Genomic DNA, 24,507 nt, shown 5'->3' with positions numbered 1-24,507 from the left:
ACAAGGCCCTTTCTCGTAAGCCGAAGTAGTGTGTTGGGTTACACGAAAACAATTCATTTATCCGATTTAATAGGGGTGGATAGATTTTTATTTTTCAAGAATAAGTGACCATTCATTTTAGGAAATCATGTACATTTTTTTTTTTTAAATTATAAACACAAGGATAAGTCTATATAATTTTATAAATAACGGTCAAACGATTCATATTTATGGGTGCTTAGCGTTGAGCTGACAGCGCATTTTGTATTTTAATACTTTATCCTGATTTTATTTTAAAAACTCCAATTGAAAATTAATAGTTCAGATAGGAATACACAAATTGGAGCCTGATATGTTTACACATTTATAAAGTCAATTATAAATAAATGGTTTCTACCTGGTGTTTCATATTGTGCATGATAATCTCTTATTTCTTAAAATACTGGTAGATGTCGCCTAGTCTTTGATTCCACAACATTCCTAGTCTTTGATTCCCTTCTGATTCCACAACACATAAGTTATTGTTGAGTTATGCCCGATCACGTATGTTTTTCTAATTCACAGCAGGCTATATTTGTGTTTTTATGCTGAATCAAACACTATAACGGTGACAATTTCGAGTTCATTTTAACACTCGATGGACCGCAGCAAGACCGTAAAATTGAGGAAGGCAGCATAAAAGAAGAAAAACGACCTAAAGCAGCTCCCGTTCGTTCTGTGGAGAATAGCGAAGCATATAAAATTGTCATGTAATATAGCCCGAAAATATCTACAAGTCGAGCTTCTTGAGAAATGGAAATAACTCGTACAGTTTGAAGAATTTTACAAGTGGTGTCAAGCTGTTTCCATATAAATTGACTGGCTCTGCATAAGTTAACACAACCTAACAAACAAAAAAGATTGAAGTTTGATTCTATTTAACACTTGCTTTTCAAACGAGGCCTATTTTCATATTGATAGGAATCTCAAACAAAATGATGCAAACCAACAAAATGTCCACTTTTGGGCGACAGCAGTACCACAAATCGTGCATGAAAAACAACAACGTATAAAGTAACCGTTTGGGCAGCTTTATCCAGTCACGGATTGATAGAGCCAATGTTTTTCGATGATACAAATAATTCTCAACGCTATTTCAACGTTAAGAAATGATTTTTTACCTAAACTGCTTGTGACTGAGTTGTCTATAGGTATTCAGTGTTTTATGCAAGGTTGTGCAGTCCCACACACCGCTTAGGTTTTGTTGGATTTTTAAAATTTAGTTTTTGGTAATCGCGTAATTTGATATCTGTATCCGGGCCGCCACAATGGAGGTTTCTTTTGGCCATCTTTGAGTCCGGATTTCAATCCTTGTGACTTTTTTTTTACGGTGATATTTAAAGGAGAAACTTTTCCCGTTAAAACCTAAAAATCTTATGAAAATTCGTGCGCGGATAGTTCAGTTGCGTGAAGAAATTCAATTATACTTGTATCGTAGAGTCTACACTCGCCTTGAAGAGATTTTTAGGGGTAACGGCGGCCATTTAGAACAAATCACTTCAGTAAAAGAACTTTCCACAAACACACAAACACTGTATTTGCTATGTAAATTTGTAATCGTATTAAATAAAAAAATTAATATGTTGTCCAAAATTCAGATGTGTCAACTTATGCCGGCCTCCGTGGCGCGAGTGATAGCGTCTCAGCCTTTTATGAGGAGATCCCGGCTTCGAATCCTGGTCAAACATGGGATTTTCACACACGCTACAAATTATTCATATCATCCTGTGAAGCAAAACGGTGGACCCGGAGGTTAAACTAAAAAAAAAACTATATGTAAGAATCATAAATATTTAAAAATGATAACAAGTTTAGCGTTTTATTAAGGAGCTTCAAAATAAAATAGTTTGTAACAATTACAAATTATTACAAAACAATTTAATTGTATTACAAACGAAATCAATTTGATCATCTCACAAGAACTTTTCATATAATAAAACAACCCAGAATGTTTTACTTCCTTGTACGAAGTAAGGGAAGTACTGTGATCGCAAAAAATTTCATTCTTCAGATTTCAACGGAAATATCCATTTTGACTATCCCTGACTCCAGATTTTTCGAAATTCGTCTTTAAAAGGGGTAAAGAAAGATAAAAAAAATTTAACAATGATTGCAAATTTTCCTCATTTCCATCTGAAATAAACAAGATATTCTCTATATGTAGGGTTATAAAATACTCTTCAGATAAATATCTAATAACCATTTTCGTGTTCTTTTTGAATTTCGTTTTTTTAAAGGGTGCGATGGTGTACGGCGCGGCGGCTCAATCTACACAGCCACTCTTACTATACGTGGTACGCGACTGGACGCAGTAGCCTCGGTTAGTTGACTAAAAACATAAAAAAGAAATAAATTAAAAAATGAAAAACGAAGTACGGTCACTCTTATGGGTGTTTATCGGGCAACGCTAATAGCCGGGCCAAATACATTAATGCTCGTACTTCGTACGGGTAACCAGCTGTAACTACTACTCTCTTAAGATGGAGGCCGACTGTTTTGAAACCCACATTCTCTGAAGAAATTACAATACACTGTATTTTTTATTTTTTATTGATAATAGAACAGGCTTTAATTTTTATTTATCATTATTATTCTAGCAAGCATGAGTTCAATGAACACACAGGAGTCCAAGGGACAGAGCCCTCTGGCTAGAAGGGGAAGGACGAGCGAAGTGAGCCGTGATAAAGTGAGCCGCTTAATATATCATATAGTGCGGACGAAGTTGTGACAGGGAAGTTAGATTGGGGATTGATTTACATTTTTTCTTTCTGTTTATTGGGCAATTTTTGAAGCTTCCTTTTTTATTTCTTTTTTAAGCGTTGAGCAAAAATTCGTTGTGTATCCCATCTATATTTTTAATAAAACATGTTTGTTTACCTTATCAGGATTTAATGAAAATCTAAAAGCAATGTTCTTGATTAAATAATTTTTATTTATAAATAAATATCCTAAGTTTGTTATTAAAAAAATATTACGGTGAAACCGCATTGATATCACAGGCGAAGCTACGACGGGGAACGCTAGTGTATATACAAAAAAAATGTTGTGACTCATTCGAAATCAACACTCACCAAAAACTAATGAAGACAAATTGAAGAACTTTTGTCCACACGTGTTCTTATTATGAAAGTGGACGCTAAGAAAAGACTTCTTGAAATTCAAATTTTAAAGGGTTAAAACAGAGCAACAATGAAATTTACAATATTTTTTTTTTTAATTTCTCGGTAGCAAATGAAGATATAAACTTGATTTTTGCTGTACGTGATCGTCACGTGCATATCGACAAACCAATTTATAATTTTTTTGAAATTCCGAGTTTACAGGGTTAAAATTATGAATTGTTTTTTATAACCAGCGTTTTTTTTTATATTTCCGTAACAAGTGATGATACTTGACTTTCAATTTTTATAATCTTCATGTGAATATCTAGAAAGCAATTTTTAATTTTTTTAAGTTCCAAGTTTAAAGGATTAAAATGGATTTTTGTTGGATATCTTTTTGAAATCCGACTATTTTTTTTTTTTTTTAATTTCTTCGTAACAGATGAAGATATCGACCTGATCTTTAATGCGTGTAATCTTGATGTAAATTTTTAGATTTTCTGAAATTCAGTCTTGAAAGGGGTGAAGAAAGGTAAAAAACTTTGAACAATGATTGCAAATTTTCCCCATATCCGACTATACCAAACGAGATATTCCGGAGATTTGGGCTTGCAAATACTCCTCAAATAAATATCTAAAAAACAGAGTTTTTTTAATTTCGATTTTGAAGTGGTGCAACGGTGTGCGGCGAGACTAAACCAACAAAGACACTGCCACTGTTATTGTATGTGTGACGCGACTGGTTGCACCAACTTTCTGTTACATAACTAAAAAACAAAATTAAAAAAAAGTTCGTGACGGGAAAAACAAGAAATCATATAACACAGGCGAAGCCGCGACGTGGATGTTTTATATGTACACACATACAAATATTATGTTTTTCGTAATATAACTTTTGGTATGAAGCTCTATTTTGATGATTATTTTTCTAAACGATAGGTAAATTGCTAGCATGGTTATTGTTCATTGCTTTATTGTATTAGACCAATGGATAAAAGTAGGAAAAAACGATTCTGTTTTGTGCCAAGACAAGTTCTTTTCCCTTATCAGCACTCTGTTTTACAGACCTGTACATACTTCAGCTTCGGAAGTTACAAAACTAAGCAGAGTGAAATAGAAAGTTAAAACAAAAATTGAACCGACTCCAAAAAGTAAAATAGATTTATAAATATTACTTTATAAAAGAAAAAATCTGATGTGGAACCCCAAATGACTTCCTTGTACGCTTATTAAGTTATATATACACATTTTTTTAAAATGGAAAGTACATAAAATTTTATTTCATTAAAAACTTCTGATATTTTTTCATAGGTTTTTTAAAATTGAATTATTTATCGTAAAAATCTTTTTTTACAATCTGAGGTTAATAATTATTAATAAATCTATATAATTAAATTTAAAAAAAAGGAGATGAACTCTGATTCGAATTGATGTGCCTTCCTCTTATAATATCCTAACATTTCATAAATTAAAATTTCATTTGGCTATATCTCTGGGACCAATAAACATAAGTACCACTACATACATCGTTGAAAAGCTCTCAATGAGGGATTATTACTGCAGTTAAGAAAAAGTCCCAAATCGAATTGTTTTAGGATTTTCGGCTTTTTTTGGACACTTTTGGTTCAGTTGATTCCAATCAAAAAGGGAGGTGCACAACTAGATGTTACAGTAGTCCTAAATCGAAACTTTCAACATCCTACGGCTCATCATTTTTGAGTTATGCGAGATGTACGTACGTACAGACGTCACCCCGAAACCAGTCAAAATCGATGTTTCCGTTAAAATCTGAAACCGAAATTTTTCGCGATCACAATACTTTCTTTTATTCTTATAAGGCAGTAAAAATAGTTTTCCATTATGTCAATACAATTTTTGAAACTTATTTTTTGTCGGCGCCATTTTTTAAATGAGTTACGGGTTACGATTTTTTTTTGATTTGGCACCGAATTCAAAAAATTAAATCTGAAGATTGTGTTGAGGTATGTGGAAAATGTTTTTTCCTTTTCAGTGAAATTTAAAAAAAAATCATTTTCTTTTATCTTTATTACTTTTTTGTCAATTAAATTTTTTTTTAACTTTTTTCAATGATATCTGTTTATTTATTTTTCTTTGGACGTGAACTCATGATAGTACGTGTTATTTAAAAAGTTATTTAAACTATTTATGGAACTTGATGAATCGGCTCAAAATTATTGTGTAGGAAAAAGTTGGATTTCTTTTCATGAAACCGTTGGTTAAATGTTTTTTCTCTTGATTAATACCTGCTTTAAGTAGAGTTTTTTTTTTTTTTAGTAAACTTTTTTTTGTAATTCAACGCGTAGTAGATTTTGTAAACGTTTTTCATGAATGAAAACACAGGATATTAAGAAAAATTCTTAAAGCAGTTTAAATTTTATTTCAAGGCATGAAAAGAAATTTAATTCTAACTTAAAAATATATTGTGACAAATTTTATTAAATATATATAACTTTGTGTGTAATCAGTTGCAGTATGCTACGTCAGAAGTATAATTTTAAAACACGGAATATATATATATATAAAGAAATAAATTTTTTCCTTAAGTGATTTGAAAGTGAGTTACGTCACTGTTGTTACGTGCTATGATAGTAGTCAATTCATTCAACCCACACATGCGGTTAGAAATAGTTTTCAGAGATGCCACAGCTGAGTCACGCAGAGGGGTTGAAATATTCCACATAGACCATCCCAGCGATAATCGTTTCGTTTATTACTTTAACACTTCGTTAAATCTCTTTGAACTCAATTTTTATGACGTCGTAAATAATAAAAGTCTTCACTTTTACAATTCAACAATTTTTTATAATTTTTAGAAAAAAAATAATTTATGTACTGTACGGTTATTACGTTTCTAAACGTTTTCTAAAAATAAACAACTCCTTCAATTAATAGTTAGTTATTGATTGGTTTGTCGATTATTATATTATTTTTTTTATTAAAAGAGAAAAATCAAATATGGTTAACATATTTAATATACTCCGTGCAGTTACATCTAATCATTCATTATTTGTCATTATTTTATAATTTTTCTCAAATTTTATTATAAAAAAATGTTTTTAAATATCGGAGACCTTTCAAATAAGTCTATTAGATGACAAATAAACGTGGCTCACTACGGTGATTTAAACAGTTATTTAATGTAGGAGAGATTTATTTCTAACAATATGAGATCGCACTATGATTTAATCATAGGAATCATGTTACAAACTTTATTAAATTCTTTATAATATTTAATGTTCTTGATCAGTTCCTTTGTACGGGTAACGTACCTTTCTACGGGGTATTTTATAAATTGATGACGTCATATTATATAACTTGTAAAAGTCCCATATATACGTAACATTTTATCCGATCGTGCGGAGAGTAAAATTAACGTTTTACTTAAACTGATTGAAACCGTCTATCTTCTTAGAATACTGATGTCCGGATAAAGTTTTTTTGTAAGACGGAACGTGTAGACGAAGTTTTTTCTTGCCGGACGTGTTCTCACACTCGGACCGCATCTCGAGTAGTGTAGCCAGTGTAAATTATTTTCATTGTTAGTTTCGTTTCTTTTATTTTTACTTTATGTCTTGTGTGTAGTTTAATTAAAATTTATATTCTTTAACAAATACGAGGGGCGGGTAAAATGTAAAGCACACTGGAGCGTAAAGGAAAAACAAAATATATTACACAGCGTTAGGTGCTGCAATATTGTGGTTCATTTGCCTACTAATAAAAATTCAAAACTCGTTGACCCACTTCCTCTTGTTTTCCGTCAGTCGCAATTGATATGTAGTCGAATACACTACTACCTCGAAACGTTTAAAACTAGTGTAGTAATTGAAGTTTTAATAGAGGAAAAGCGGACGCTAGTGACATTAATCGTCGTCCCTCTTTTTCTGTTTAGCCTCCGGAAACACCATAAGGTATTAGTTCAGAGGATGAATGAGGATGAATATGTGAATATAAATGTCTTGTATAGTCTCAAGTCGACCGTTCCTGACATGTGACGTTAATTGAAACCCAACCAACAAACAATACCGGTATCCACGATTTAGTATTTAATTTCATATAAACTGGCTTTACTAGGATTTGAATCTTAGAAATTTGGACTTCGAAATCAACTGATTTGAGATGACGAGTTTACCACTAGATCAACCTAGTAGGTATTCAGCGTCGTCTAAACGCCGTTGAACTTGTCAATCGAAATATTGTGAGTAGGTGGATAATAAAAAATTTTGTGCAACAGAAGCCGGTAGTGCGACTATTGTGGATGAATGTGGTCAACCAGTTTTGTAATTGATAAGAAGCACTAAAATGAGGTGAATGAAACGTTGCATCACGCAACGCAAACCATCCAGATAGGCATAACAAAAGAACGAGTAAGACAAATTATTGCAATACCTGGCTACCGTAAAATCTTTTAGCGATACGTACCATTCAGACTCGCGGAAAAAGGAGTGGTGATTTTAATAGCGACCCATTAACTACTGCCAAATTTTGTATTATTAGCCTTTGTGTACTCAGAGAACAAACTGTATGAACAGTGTTAGTTTTGTTACAGAACTTCCGCGATCGATATATGGAAGCAAAAGTAATATATTTTATGATAATTTGCTTAATATGATACCGCTAGCCACACTAACCTGTTTCATTCATTTGAAGTAAACTACGTCAGAACAATGAAACAGAATCCCATCTGAAATGAAAGCAAACAAGAACCTGGGATCCACCTCAATTTTCTGTGATACATAAATATCAACAACTGTCATAAGATCTAAACTCAATATTAAAAAAATTCTTGATACGACCAGTAAAAATGAAGAAGATAATCCTTGTGGACATCTGCGTAAAACAAAATCTGTTTTTTTGTCCAGCCAACATATGAAGGAAGATTCTTCATAGGTGCACTAATTGCAATAAATATTAAAATCACGTCTACGAAAAAAAAAAAATTCCTGACAAACTACTCTTTAATATACGAAAATTAAAGAGCGTGCGGGTGACAATTTCATGAATAGTATATGTATATAATAATTTTGTTTCAAATTTTTAAAATTTAATTTATATATATATATAGCCTATGACACCCCCGTTAACGTAAGGATTCCAACGCGGGGTGAAACATTTTTTTCCTTTTTTTTCTGTTTAACCTCCGGGTCCACCATTGGGTACTGATTCGAGGATAAGGTGAATGATTTTTAGCGTATGTGAAAATTCTTGCCTGACTGGGATTAGAACCCGGGACCTCCAGATGAAAGGCTGAGGCGCTACCACTCGTGCCACGGAGGCCAACGGAGTCATACATCTAAATCGTTTTAGGCGTTCAGCAGGTGTACATACACCGTAAACACATTTTACTCCTTTTTGGGCAGTCTTGTAATAAATTATTGAAGTATAAACCACAGTGAGTATTTCTGAAAAGTAAATGTAATATATTTCATTTTTTTAAAGGTCTATATTTATTGTACTAAAAACAGTTTCTTTTAATTTTTATAAATTTATAAGATTTTTTTGTTATATATGTTATTAATAAAAGTTGATTATGTTTTTTTTTGTTTTTCGTAGACTATTAAAGCAACTTTCTCAGAATGAAATTTTCTACTGATTTTGATAAGAAAATTTACGCATTGATAAGTCATTTAACAAAGTGTACTTCAAAACTAAAAAAATGTTTTTCGTCACCGAATATTTCTGTTTTACGTTAGATAAATAAAGGAAATAAAGTTTTTGGACCTATTTTATTCAATTTTTCAGGTTACAAAATACAAGAAACCATCAAGTTTACCCTCTAGTAAATTCAAATTTCACTGGGAGAACTGAAATCCGCATGAAAGTTTTCACTAGCCGTAAATCGATTACAGAGCGTTTTCGTTTTCCGGACATATGTGTGTATGAACATTTCTCCTTATATCAAGCTCTGGAATCAGAGCTTGATATACAGTCGAATAACCCGTATATATATATATATATATATATATATATATATATATATATATACAAATATATACATACAGCCTGTAACATTCCCAGTAACGTAAGGATTCCAACGCGGGTTCATACATGTAAATCGGTTCAGTCGTTGAATTTCTACGATGGAACATACTTATATAAATCCTAAATACATTACACTCCTTTTTTGGGCAGTCGTGGTATGAAGCATCGAGGGATGCAGTGTGTTGAGTGGTGTAAACAAAATATTTAAAAAAAAAATTAAAAACGATAGTTCAAAAAGTTTGTAAAACATATTATAAGATAATATTATGAATAAGTAAAATTAGTTTTTTAAGGAGTGTAATCCATTCATTATTGACAACGTATAGGTTTTTGTCATTATGATTCACGGGTACTAAACTTTCATGGGTAACACAAAGTAAACGAATTATGAGGAAACCTCATCTAGTTTTGTGTAATTTTTTTTCGGCACAAGTTGTCGAAACAATTTTATTGAAATATATAAATTTAATACATAATTTAATTTTTAATCCACCGTGCTGGTCTAGCGGTCAATTCGTCGTAAACCAGTTTAGCAGTTCATTTTCGAAGTTAAAGATTCTGAGGTTCAAATCCTAGTAAATGATAGTTGTTTTTTTTTAATACGGATTTGAATACTAGACTGGATACCAGTGTACTTTGATGGTGTTATTTCTTTGAATGCTTTGTAGCGTGTCTGACAATTCCATGCCTGACGGGGATTCGAATCCGGGATCTCGGGATTCAAGGCCGAGACGCTACTACTCGCGCCACGGAGGCCGGTGTACTTTGGTGGTTGGGGTTCAATCAACCACACGTCTAAGGAATGGTCGGCCTGAGTCTGTACATGACAATACTTCATGTATGCATGTTATTCTCATCTTATTGGGAAATACACTAGTTGAATAGATTGCAACGTACACATAAGGATATCAATTTAAGGTAGTTGAGTATTAATCGGTATGCCGGCATGCATATTATTTTTCATAGTCTTATTTTTATGTATTTTATATATATATTTTTTTAACGCTAGTCTTAAAAGTAATTTAAAAAAAAATTAAAAATAAACATTTATAAAACAATCATATCATAACGTATCGTTCTTGTGGGGAGGGGAGTAGAAAAGAGAAATTCCTTTCAGTATTTCTTCAAACTGTGCTTTTTTTTTGGAAGTTTTTGACGAAACAATGATTCAGCCAAGTAGAATTCCAAGCGCTGTCGAGCGGTATCCCAGTGTTTTTTTGTTCCTTCACGTAATAAATCCCCACATTCTTTTGGTATTCCGACTACGTGATCCCGTTTCTGGATTTATGAAATTACCTAACGACGGTTAACATGTAGATATGTGTAACCAGCCGTTACACAAATCTACATGTGTGTAGATGTGTGCAAAACCTGACCTTGGTTTTCCTGTTTTAGCCTCCGGGAATCACCGTCAGGTATTACTTCAGAGGATGAATGAGGATGATAAGTATGAGTTTAAGTGAAGTGTAGTCTTGTACAGTCTCAGGTCGACCATTACTGAGATGTTTGGTGAATTGAAACCCAACCACCAAAGATCATCAGTATCCGCGATCAGTTGATTAGTTATTATTCAAATCCGTATAAAAATAACTGCCTTTACTAGGATTTGAACGTTGGAACTCTCGACTTCCAAATCAGCTGATTTGCGAAGACGCGCTCACCACTAGACCAACCCAGTAGGTGATTTGACAATCTGGTCCCGCTTGAACGTTTTCTTTGATAATTCCCAGCAACGCTTTTGCAGAACGATCAGGAACTTCGATGATGAACATTTGGTTTAGTTCTTTGCAAATTCCCCCCAAAATTCTTTATTCTTGAAAAAATTTTATTTTTGCATCATGTAAACAGAATTTCATCAATCTCCACGACTGCACCTTTATCACCTGTTTTTCCCGTCGGAAACTGATGTACAGTAAAAGAACATATTACTCTTATGTACATACTCCAGTCGACCTCAGTGCTTTGATATCTGTTCAATTGTCGATCGCAGAAGTCTACACTGAAGTCGGTTCCTCGAACCAATAATAAATGAATCATGAAATAACAGTAATTATTGGAAGCCTCCAGCCGATTTCCAACACGAAATCGCTTTTTTTCGTAACAAGTTCTTTTGTACAATTTCCACACAGTCATTGAAATATAATTTCATATGGTGATCCTGTCTGCATTTTCGGGAACGTAACACTACTCTGTGTCATACCTTCATTCTTGGAACACCACTAAGAAGAGAAAAATTCTCCGTGACGGTAAAATATTCTAAACTGTTTTTCAAAAATTCAACGAATTCTGATAATTCTTTCTATAAAATTTCTCTAAGTTATTGTCGCTTGTGTTTACTTTCAATTTTAAAAGATAATCTATTTTCACAAAAAAAGAAGATGGTTGCATAACTTTCCAGGCTTCGTCCTTGACTGATTTTTATTTCAAACTGCCAGAGTTTTTAAATTTTAATGACTTTAAAATTAATTATAAAATACAAAATAGAAATCAATTTCAACAAAACGTTTCTAAAAGTTAAGACCATATATGTCGCACAATATCATTAGGTAGCAATTCACTCACTTATCAGAACATATAAATACTTTCGCCTAATGTGATGATTAATTGTTGAGCTAGTTTAAAAATAATAAGAAAAATCTTAAAAAAAGAAAAAAAAACTTATGTTGGATTGGCACAAGAATTTAACAACAGTTGCAACGTAATTATACTAATATTTTTCCAAGTTTTACGAGTTTTTTTTTTGGTCTTCAGTCATTTGACTGGTTTCATGCAGCTCTCCAAGATTCCCCATCTAGTGCTAGGTTTCATTTCGGTATACCCCCTACATCCTACATCCCTAACAATTTGTTTTACAGATTCCAAGCGTTGTCTGCCTGCACAATTTTTTTCCTTTTACCAGTCTCTCCAGTATTAAAGCGACTACACCAGGATGTCTTAATATGTGGCTTATAAGTCTCTCTTCTGTTAACTATGTTTTTCCAAATGCTTCTTTCTTATCGAATGCTTCTTTCATCGATTTGCCGCAACCCTCTTCATTTGTCACTTTATCCACCCATCTGATTTTTAACATTCTCCTATACCATCAAATTTCCAAAGCTTCTATTCTTTTCTTCTCAGATACTACGATCGTCCAAGTTTGACTTCCATATAAAGCGACGCTCCAAACATATACTTTCAAAAATCTTTTCCAGACATTTAAATTAATTTTTGATGTAAACAAATTATATTTTTTACTGAAAGCTCGTTTCGCCTGTGCTATTCGGCATTTTATATCGCTTCGTCCATCTTTAGTATTTCTACTTCCCAAATAACAAAATTCTTCTACCTCCATAATCTTTTCTCCTCTTATTTTCACATTCAGTGGTCCATCTTCGTTATTTATACATTTCATTACTTCTGTTTCGTCCTTGTTTATTTTCATGTGGTAGTTCTTGCGTAGGACTTCATCCATGCCGTTCATTGTTTCTTCTAAGTTATTTTTACTCTCGGCTAGAGTTACTATATCATCAGCAAATAGTGGCATCTTTATCTTTTCACCTTGTAGTGTTACTCCGGATCTAAATTGTTCTTTAACATCATTAACTGCTAGTTCTATGTAAAGATTAAAAAGTAACGGGGATAGGGAACATCCTTGTCGAACTTCTTTTATTATTGCGGCTTCTTTCTTATGTTCTTCAATTATTACTGTTGCTATTTGGTTCCTGTAAATGTTAGCAATCGTTCTTCTATCTCTGTATTTAAACTCTAATTTTTTTAAAGTGCTGATCATTTTATTCCAGTCTACGTTATCAAATGCTTTTTCTGGGTCTATAAATGCCAAGTATGTTGGTTTGTTTTTCTTTAATCTTCCTTCTACTATTAATCTGAGGCCTAAAATTTCTTCCCTTGTCCATATACTTTTCCTGAAACCAAATTGGTCTTCTCCCTACAATCTTTCCACTCTCCTCTTAATTCTTCTGTACAGAATTCTAGTTAAGATTTTTGATGCATGGCTAGTTAAGGTAATTGTTTTGTATTCTTCACATTTATCAGCTCCGGCTTTCTTTGGTAACATGACTATTACGCTCTTTTGAAGTCTGACGAAATTTTCCATTTTTCATACATATTACATAACAGTTTGTATAACCTATCAATCGCTTCCTCACCTGAACTGCGCAGTAATTCTACTGGTATTCCGTCTATATCAGGAGCCTTTCTGCCATTCAAATCTTTTAATGCTCTCTTAAAATAGAGTTTTTATTAATAGTCCGTTATTAGAAAAAGAAAAAACTAAAAAGATTTAAGTCAATTGTATCTATTCCCAAAGTACGATTGACTTAAAATTTCAGTAGTGTACACCACACATTATAATATAACGATGCACCTAATTTCATGTTCTGTAACACCTAACAAAAAGTGGAAATTATTAAATGACGGTAGGGTGCCAGCTAATCCCCATATCTGATTAAGTTTAAAATTTAATGTCATCAGTGCCCCAGAAATATTTAAACCAATTTTAAAGATTTAATGTCTAGGTAGTGTGGAGATATTTATAAAACGCGTATACACATTCGTCCTTCCGGAATTTTCCATGCTTTTTTTTAGTGTTTTTCGGTTTGAGAGAGTCCAGGAAACGTTGAGATTTATAAAAACTCCCGGATCAAAGATCTTGACCGTCCACTTTACTTGCCCTTTAATAATAGCTGCAGCAGCAAGTTCATATCTATTGCCACTGAACTGTTTAAATCACATCATTACTCCTCTGCGGTTTATTATAAATTCGCATAGATAAAATTATGTGTGACATTTGTGTGTGTGTGTGTGTGCGCGCGCGTGCGCGTGTTAGTAGTAATTTTGATGATTTGTAACATTCAAATAGATATCCGCCTGATCTCTTAAAATAATTTTGATTTTGAATTCCCTAACCGTCATATACACATTCAGTTTTAGTGTTCACGAGGTAAGGTATCGATTATTACTCAATCTTTCTCTTGTAATTTCATCCTTTTACTTTCCCGTCTAGATAGCGCTATAGCAAAGGTATAGCTCTAGAAGGGAAAGTATTGTAATCCGTTCAATTTGGGCGTATGCGGTTTTTACCGGATCTTGACATTTTGACAACTAAGGATCCCAAAAATACAAATAACCGGATAGAACTTTTCCGGTTGTTAATATTCATACGTACCTGTGCTGGTGTCGGCCTCTAAATCACCTTATATCTCCAGAACTACTGGACCGAAATTTGGTTAGATTACGTCTGTATAGAGGATATTGATGTAATTAAATTTTCAACTTAAAAGTCAACGGGTTGAGGTTGTACAGCAACGTCGCCCTCAGTATTTCGAGATTTCGCTTAATTTAGGTCATAATTTTTTTAGCCACATTTGTAAACAATTAAAAAATAACAATATTCATTAAAAACGTTTTTGCAAAATCGTATCCCCATCGCAAAAGATTCTTTTGTAGTCTTCTGCTACATTTGACGCCACAGATGAGTGGTAGAATTAAATAAATGAATAATGTTTAAAAAAGTAACTTGGTCTAGCTGGATCTCGGACTGTATCTTTGGTCTACCCGGTACCTCGTGCGTTAAGCCTCGCGGCTACACCGGTCTGCCGAACGTACGAGCGAAATTTTTTCTTTGTAAATTGTGAAGTTAGTGCTAATCGTCGCTGATAGTACTGCCACATCTGCGCGGTTTAAATACGGTATGCGCGCGCGCTTTAGTTAGAATCATTGAATTAACGAAAAAATATTACATTCAAATAAAATGGTAGATATTTTAAATTAAGTTGTGTTGTATGTGTGTGTAAGCCGTGCATCAGAAACAATTGTGTTGTCACCTTTTTTTATCATAATCAAGTAGAAACTTCTTTGTGATTTTTTTGTTTACAAGATGCTTAATTTTTACTTCTCTTGTTATTTTATTGTAAGTTACGACTGCAGTTCAGTTTCTCTTTCAACTACTTTGCACATAGCATTTATATCCAACAGTTCAAAGTAAACCCTTTTATCTTAGTCCCAAATTTGCTTTTTAAAGTAGCATAAACATACTACTTAGGACCCGTTGAAACAAATTCAGTTAAATAATCATCACCTGCTAATTCGTCTGTCCATTCACCAAGCATTATATTTTCACCGTTATCAGTATATTAACTGAATCTCTATCACACTACACTATTTTCTCATCAAGTTTATCTGCCACATTCGTTCTCGAAGTGGGCGATAACGCTTCCTTGTAGACGTTGGAGGCCTTCAGGCGGGCGGTAGAAGGTTTACAGAAATTTGGGGGCTTTCAGGAGATCTAGGAGGGCAATGGCTGATTAACAAAAAGGCAAAAATTTTGTTTTCCTGATATTTCAATCTAAAATTAAATACCTACTACACTAGTACAAAAAAATTAAAGGGCCACGTATATTTTATTATAAAAATTCATTATATTTAAACTTCTTTAACTTTGCATCCAGGAGGCTTAGACAGACGAGTAATACAAAAAAAATTAACGCGCGAACACGTTACTTTTTGACAGTACAGTTTAGATTTCAAAAATCATCAAATTAACAAAAAACAGTCGGTGAGATGAGAAACTTTAAAAATTTGAATGTTTTTCTTCGTGTTTGACCAAGCGCATGGGGAAAAACGAAATCTTTTCAGTAAACTGAATTAAAATCGTTTAAAAGCTTAAGACTTCAGCTTTAATTTCTTTTTTTTTTATGTCTCTACGATTTTTCTGAACCGAAATATTCCACTTTAAATAGAAAAGGCTACTTGTGTTGTTTAATGCTGCATCTGCCCCGATCTAAGCAACGTATTGATACAAATAAATATGGAAATGACCAATCCCGTAACTGTACCCTGGGTAGTGGTCGATTGTTCAACTATTTCTGATAGCATTCTCATCGTCGTGTTTTTCTGAACGTGGATTTAGTGCTGTAGCAATGTTGCTAACCAAAAAGAGGAATCGGCTGCATGTTACCAAACTCGGCGACTTACGGCTTTTTTAAAAATTAAATTCGTGTCTGATATTAACAAACTCGTTGAAGCCCATCAGATTTATCTTTCACATTAATGTAAGTGCGATTTTTCAATTGAAAGATTTTTTAAAATTATTGTATTGTTGTATTGAATATGCTATCACTGTTGTCGTTACGTAACTATAAAGATTCCATGGTGGCTCGCGTATAGAGATTATGGAACTGCAGCACCCCCTATTTCTACTTGATATTATCTATAACATTTAATATAATGAGTCCGTTTTTCTTTAATTGTTTCTTTATACTTGTACAATATATAATCTTTAAGCTTAATGTCAGTAGTCATCCCCCATTTTATGAAAATTATACAATAATCTTTGTACGGAACTGTGCGCTTCACAGTTCCAACGGCGCGGTGTTTGGCTGTTGTGCGCATTCGCATATAGTAAGCTGCATGCGAGGCTGCGAGGGAGAGAGCTCTGTCGCCCCTGCAGTGACGACCCTGGCTGCTGGTGGAAGTTAATTCTTTTTTTTACTCCGCGTGTATATGGAACGTTCCTTGTTTCTTCCCTTTTCTACTTTAGTTGGTGGAAGGAATATGAAAGCGGTTTAGTTGTTTTTTCAGTAGCGATCAGAAGATGGTGGAAAGCAAAGGCTCTTTGATTGCCAAATCTGTTCAAAAACACGCTGTAAGGGCGAAATAGAAGGTAAAACATAATTATGTATTTGTTTCTATGTACGTAGAAATTTAAATTAAGCGTTGTTTGACTATAGTGTTTTTAGGCGGACATTTTATTAAGTTATTATCTAATAATACTAAAAAATATTATCTCTATTGACATTTTATTATTTATTCGGTTAAACTGAATACAGTTTTTAAGCACAATGTACTTAAAAATCGTGTACCGTATTTTTGATAATCTAATTCCGTATTTTTAAGAATCTAATTCTACACTTTATCACATGTTAAAGTTATGAAGTTTAAAATTAGATTAATATCCTACTTCCAGCTATTCTATTTGATTCATTTTTTTCGGTTCTTTTATTTTACAGAAAACCTTAACCATGGCCATGAAAAGGCCCAGAAAAAATTTTCTGGAGCAGCATTCCCACTAATTTTATCTACAAGCCGCCACTGATAGATACAATTGTAATTTTTTTGAAAGCAATTTTAATAAAAATGTTTGTAAATCTGATGAAACATGCGTTTTCACTGCTGTCATTTAAAATGCAAGTTTCAACCCAGAAATAGGATATGCCACGTTTAAAAACAATAATTGCAATTGCTATTTTTAAGAGCGCATCTTAAATTACAATCATTATTTTCACAGACGGTAAGTTTAAAAATTTTGGGGACGATAAAAAATGTTTGATTCTCAATGTGGAGGTGGGCGAAAAAGTTTGACAATCGGTGATATAACACACAATCTCAATCTTGCATTAGCTGTAGTGAAAGCGGCTACAAATACATAAGTAGTTTTCGGATCTTTCAATTGTATATTATGTGTACTATATTATCATTTAGAAGCGGTCAAGTTTATTTTATTTAGTCTATTTTCTAAAAGTATCTTATAAAATTCGAATGCATTTGAATTTTTCATGTTAATCAGTACAATATAGTTTTAAATCAAGTGTAAAGTAAATTATGATAAATTGATGGATTTGATATTTTTAAGCGCATAAAACTTTACAGTTAATGATTACAACTGTTATCTCATAAATAAGATAAAATACGATGAAATATATGTGCATATCCCGACTGACGTTGTTAAGTTTAAATTTTATGGACATACAACAGAGATAGATATGTTGCAGAAAAAAACATAAACATGATTTTGATTTTATGCTTTATAATAAACTGTGAGCGTTATAATATGCTTCTGCAGAAATAAAAAGCTTTATTGTCAAATAAAATATCATTTACTGATTAAATTTTAATAAGTTTTTAAGTCGTGAAATGGTTTATTCAATTTTATCTTTCTTAATAGTTATTTGCACTTGTGTTTTCAGTGTTTATTTGCCTTCTTTATTGCCCAGGAAAAAACCACTCGTGTCTTATCGTTTTTATTGTCAGTAATGGGTATTGATAAGAGATTTAATATATATGTTTATGTATCTATTGTCTGTTAACATTAAAAAAATTTTGTAATCCCTAAAAGAATGCAGTATATTTTTTTAATTTTGTAAATTAGCATCAGATATCATGTTTATCTTATTTAGAAAGAAATACGTATTTCTTAGTATACAAAATTATAGTATTACGTTGTTAATAGTTCTCGACTACCGTTGTAACTCGACTGAATGATCTGAAATGATTTACTAAATGGCTGAAAACAAGCACTTTTTGATTACCAAATCTGTCCAAAAACACTCTGGAAGGGCGAAAGAGAATGTAAATAGTAAAAACTAATTATGTATTCGTTTCTGTGTACGTAGAAATTTAAATTAAGTACCGTTGGACTATAGTGTTTCTTATTTATAGTGTTTATGTATTTACTACAATACATTTTGAAACAAGTTTTTCAGTTGAAAGGCATATATTCAGGATGCAAAAATACTTAAAAACTGAATCTAAATTTGTTACATTCTCTCTCATCTACTTGAAATAGGATTCTTGACGTACAGTAAAACGATCCGTTGGTCGTTTTCATTGTCTACCTTAGTGCGTACAGAGGGGATAAAAAACAATAATAAACATAAATCTAATCGACTTCATTGTTACCGAAAAGTTAAAAAAATACGATAAAAATGTGTTTTTTTCGACATAAAAAATTCAAGCGATTACATCGTTTTATATACACATGTTAAATATAATCATCAGGTCCTTCTGGTCAACTTTGACACCGCTTATTCTCCAAATAACTTTGGAAAAACAAGTTTAGGCAGGGTTTTTGTTCAAAAAACGTCTGTGCCTTTTGTCGGTTGGTCGATAGAATACGAAAATTTATTTAAGTAGCTTTTTCTTATAATACTCAAGTATAATTTAACTAAATGGAAACATTGGAATAAACTCAATAGTTATTCCTGGTAAATACATTTTTCATAAGCATATTTTTTGTTAAGTTTTACAAGTAGAATCCGAAAAAGTATAACCAGCCTACCATTTTAAAAAATTTTGTATTTTTTTTACAATGAAATATATCCAAAAACCTTCTCAGTTATACCAAGAAACACGGGTGAATATTTTGTACCCGAAGATCGGGTACTTTTTTGTTTATCCCAAACAAAAAAAACCTCTTCCTCTTTATGTAATAGTATACACATATTCCATATTTTAGCTTTATTCTCTGGGTTCCCAAAATGTCCTAGATAATTTATGGGTCAAAGATTAAAGACTAAACGCATTAATAACAAAATGTATAATTTTTTTTCTGTGTTCCGGGAGCTTAATATTGTAATCTTGTTAGTTATATTGTTAGCGCAGTGTGCGTAAATTTTTTAATAAACAATAAAACAACCATTTGTTAAAGAATCGCAAATTTTCTTCCACTGTTGTTTAAGAACAAACTGTTGTTTATAGAATGAAATGGTTCCTTTAAAATATGTTAGATTACTCCTTAAAACTTCTACGAAATCTTTTAAAGGATCTTTCCAGTAATATTCCACTTTTAAATCGTTGCTGTAATTGTAAATTTAAGCTTTCAACATGTTTCTTAAATTTTTCATTTTTTAAATTTCGTATAGTCTTTTTTCTGGACAGAAATTAAAAATTTGGTTACTTAACGTATATTTTCACCAACAGAAGTTAACTGCCAAATAAACTTATTATATACCTTATCTCTCGCGTTGTTATTAACCAATTTAAGCAATTCAACGCCTAAGCCACTAAATTACTAGTGCTTTGTAGTCTCTTAGGAGAAAGATTCTGTCTGAAGTTGAATTCCATATAACTTGGTGTATGAGTTTGCGTTATTACTGTGCGCTTAAAACAATCTAATTAAAGAAAAATTTAATTACATTAAAATTATTAATCTTTTCTTCGTAACGTGGACAAAAAAACATTAACGAGACGGTCTTTCCAAAGGTTTTTCGGAAAAATAAAAATTTAGACAGATATAAATAACCGTGATAAAAATATTTCTTATAAAATATTCTTCGCATACCTCTTATTTATTATGTTTGCTCAATAGCATTTGAATTAAACGATTTTTAAAACGCCCAAGATGTTTTTTTTTTTGCAGAGATCTGACGAACATTTTGAGATAAATCTGGTATAGCAACTGTTCGTGCAACACACAAAAAACAATTTTTAATCATGTTTTTCTTTTAAAAAAAAATCGTATTAAAAGGTAAACAGTTTTGTTTTCAAGAAAATTATTTTTTTACAAATTACTTTAAAAAAATTCTATTTATAAATTATAAAAAGGAAAAGCGTGGGGCACGCTCTCATATAGGATCACTTTATAATTAGAGAGTGCTCCACGCTTTTCTTTTTTAGTACAAGGAAGTATTGTGATCGCGAAAATTTTGGTTTTCAGATTTCAACCAAAATATCCATTTTGACCATCCCTGAATCCATTTTGACTAGTTTCGGCGTTACGTCTGTACGTATCTCGTGTAACTCAAAAACGATTAGCCGTAGGACGTTAACATTTTTGTTTAGGTCTGTTGCAACATCTAGTTGTGCGCCTCTCTTTTTGATTGCAATTAAGTGAACCAAAAGTGTTCAGAAAATCCCTAAATCCAAAAAAATTGGATTTTGGACTTATTAATGGCAGTACTAAGCACTCATTGAGAGCTATTCAACTATATATATATAAGTGGTAACTATATATATAAATTTTCATTGGTTCCAGAGTTATAGGCAAATGAAATTTTAATTAATGAAATATTTGGATCTTAGAAGAAATATCAGACTTCTGTTTTTTGTTTTTTTTTTTAAATTTAAATATATTTGTTTTAATAATTATTAACCTTCGATTGTAAAAGTTTTTTACGATAAATAATAATTCAGTAACAAAAAAAAATAATACGAAAACATATCAAAAGTTATTCGTGTAATAAAATTTTATGTACTTTTCATTAAAAAAAAAAATTGTGTATATGTAATTTAATAGGCGTGCATGGAAGTCACATGGTGGCCACAGCAGATTTTTATATTAAAATTCGTTTCAACAACCACTTGATTTACTCATACTGAATCGATAGCCAAAATCAGTCGGATCGATAGCTAAATCTTATCGATTCAGCTTCCTTCAACAAAATGTTCTTCTATTATTCAGAGTTTTTAAAAAGTAACGCAACCTTATGGAAAAACGTTTCCTTCTTTTATTGCATGTTTAATTGAAGAAAAATGGGTTACATAATGCAGTAGAGAATATTCATTGTCTCCCGATACATTAGATCTGCCAGTTGTGGCCAGACCCAGAATACCTTTACAGAAAAGTATGATGTGGATGCACCAAACAAGTCCTCTCTCAAGCGGCTGTACGACAAGTTCCAAGACACAGGGAATGTGGCAGATGCAGCCAAAAGTCGTCGACCGAAATTTTTAACACCAGAAAAATTGATCGACGTGCATATTCTGCTAGTTACAAGACTTCTGGCGACGCCTATATAGCCAGCCTCGGCTCTCCTTCGGTAGTGCCCACATTGCATCGCGTAAATGTTTGCGCGAAAAAAAAAACCATCAATATAATATGGAAGAAAAGTTGTAACTAAGATCATTATGGAAAAATCGAAAAAAAAACAAACTTTTTCCTAGGTATTAGTATGAAAAAATAAGATGCTATGCAACCAACCTATATTGCCTATAATTGGTAGCCAATGATGTACGAATGCGATGTAAGTTACAACAAGAGCTTTGGCGACTGTCGTAAACTTCGCAAGAGTGCATTAATGGCCGGTGTAAGGTGTTGCGTACCGTATCTTTCTACAGCTGAGAAAATATCGGGATTATTGATTTAAATCGACGATAGAATACGTTGTTTCGGAATATTTTTCTTAATTTTTCAAAAATCTATTAAACTATTGTTTCTGAGGCAATAATTTATAAGTCATAAGTTCTGCTTTTTCTTTAACAATTATCGGTGTTGAAGCCATTTCTTCCTCAAAATCGACATAATTAAGAAATGGATAAACAATGGACAAAACCTAATTTTGCGATGCTAATATAGAAATTTAATTAACTACTGGTACATTCTATTCAAATTAACCTCTGCTTGCTAACTACTAAGTCAGATTAAAATCAAAGTAAAAAAAATACTGACAGATTAAGCAACACCAGCTTCTGATTAGTCTGCGATCGAAAAGAGTAGACTTTTGATCGGTTGAACACCTGTATCATAATGAAAATCTATTTCATAATGTCCCTCATTATGATATAGGTTTCAGCCGCGTAATTCAAACATTTTAATACAGTCTTAGGTAATATTTTTTTAATGGTTTCCTAAAATTAAAATTCTTAAAACAAAAACTAATTAAAATTATTTTTATTACATTCAGTTTCAAAATATAAAAAATTTCACTGGAATTTCTTTATTAATATTTACCTATTGTTGTGTATATGGTGCCACAATAGAACACTGCACTCCAGAAATTCCATTGAAGTTTATCTCTGACATACTGCTGTTGTTTAAAATGTTCAATTATTTTATCTTCGTATTGTAGCATTGCCTGTTTAATAGTACCATTCGTAGTTATTTCATCGTTGTAGTTTTCTATTGGTCCGGAATCATTTATAATCTGAAATTTACAACAACAAAAATTAGTATAAATAATACCTTTATTACTATACATTTTAATATAGAAAAAAAAAATTATTAACATGTTATGTTAGAAGAAACGAAACAATTTTAAGACATGTTATGTAAGTTCAAATTTATTATTCTGTATTTAAAATAGAATGAAAAGAAGAAGAAATAGTATTAAAGAATTATATATGAAATAAACGTCAGCAATTTAATTAACTAAGAATATGATTGGACTATTGTATTATGGGTTTTGGTCAAGGTGTTACACAAGGATTTTTCCTTGCACCGAAACTGTTCACCATTTACCTTGAAGATAGATAAGGAATATATTACAAGAAAGAGAAGGAATAAGTACAGGAGGACGAAAAATAAGATGCATAAGGTGTGTTGATGATATTATAGTCCTAGCCGATGGTACAAACCCGCTTCAAAGATTGTTTACAGCCCTAAAGGAAGGAATGAAAAGTACAGGAAAACTAAAGTAATGAAAGTAAACAACAAAGAGGATTTCAGTTAAGGAAGAATAGAAAAAGTAACAAATTAGAGATATTTGGTGTTAAATATGGAGATAAAAGAACGAAAAAACCAATGGAAGAATAGCGATGCTAATGGAAGGCTTCAGTAAAAAGAGGAAATTAAAATGTAGTAAAAGTCTGGACTTAGAGTAAAGAAAGCGATTACCCAAATGCTATGTACGGAATATGTTGTTACTATTTACGGAAATGAAACATTGTCAATGATGAAGAGAGAGAGGGATGGCATTGAGGCGTTTAAGATGTAGATGTGGAGAAATGAATAGATAACCTGAGGAATAAAGAATTAATGAATAAGAATAAAGAAGAAAGAACACAAAAATAGGAAAGTACACCAAAAGTAGGTCATGTGGTTAGAGGAACTGATATCTTGACAACTGCATCGCAAGGATAATTAGAAGGAGAAAGGAAGAAGAAGGATGAGGAGAAGTTAATAGATGAGGTGAAGATTGGAAACTACAAGGGGACGAAGGAGAAGACTAGGGACAGAAATGTATGGAGATAGCGATGCCCTAAGGAAGTAACTATATAGCAGAACTTTTTTTGCGTACTACTAGTAGTAACCAACATAGCAGTTTCGGTTTTTACGTAGTACTAGGTTACTACAAAAAATTTAATATTATCATATACATTCTTATGCTAGAAGGGTTTTTGATCATTTTTTCCTTTACTTTCAATTTTGATTTTTTTGGTTCTATGTCTTTAATTTTATTATCCGAGAAGGGAGCCTTTTGCACAACCTATCGGAATTAGGTAAGTTTTATATAGTTTTTTTTTCTATTATTTTAACTTTTATATTTTAAAGACTCCGTCTGCGATATTAGTTTTGAGTTTTATTTCACTTTTTTTACTTTTGTTTTAATAAATTTTTATTATATGATTTATATTAATTTTAAACCTTGTAAGTTTTTATTATTTTAGAGTTATTTTACTTTTTCATTAAAGAAAATTCCGGGCTATGATAACGCACAGGCGTTTTTCGCCCCCAAACAAAAAAAAAAACAACCAGCAGAACACCAGATGATACTCGTAATGATGATCGATATAAAAGTACTGTATAGACCACTTTAGAAATTATTATGAAATAATTAAATGGTGTATATTTTGGTTAGGGCTGTTATAAACCCGTAGGTATAATCATCAAACGTTTTTTTCAGTGCCTTGAAAATGGTTTTCCCTTCTAACTTGTTTGAGTTAATCCTCCCCTCCT

At 32.1% G+C, this 24,507-nt stretch overlaps 2 protein-coding genes across 6 annotated transcripts in view; one reads left to right on the top strand and one right to left on the bottom strand.

Annotated features, from left to right (window-relative positions):
• The window catches only part of LOC142334444 (uncharacterized), a 593,558-nt gene that overhangs the window by 164,115 nt on the left and 404,936 nt on the right, over positions 1–24,507 (top strand). The gene's annotated exons all lie outside the window — the stretch shown is intronic.
• LOC142334445 (potassium channel subfamily K member 18) overlaps positions 1–24,507 on the bottom strand; it is a 385,818-nt gene that overhangs the window by 205,812 nt on the left and 155,499 nt on the right. Inside the window, exon 4 of the mRNA XM_075382449.1 lies at positions 22,564–22,756. Within this exon, the coding sequence (XP_075238564.1) occupies positions 22,564–22,756 (193 nt within the window). The remainder of the gene's footprint in view (positions 1–22,563; positions 22,757–24,507) is intronic.

The sequence above is a fragment of the Lycorma delicatula genome, chromosome 1, assembly GCF_047948215.1.
Source record: "Lycorma delicatula isolate Av1 chromosome 1, ASM4794821v1, whole genome shotgun sequence".
NCBI classification, from domain to species: Eukaryota; Metazoa; Arthropoda; class Insecta; order Hemiptera; family Fulgoridae; genus Lycorma; species Lycorma delicatula.
This window is presented reverse-complemented; position numbering and strand designations above follow the sequence as displayed.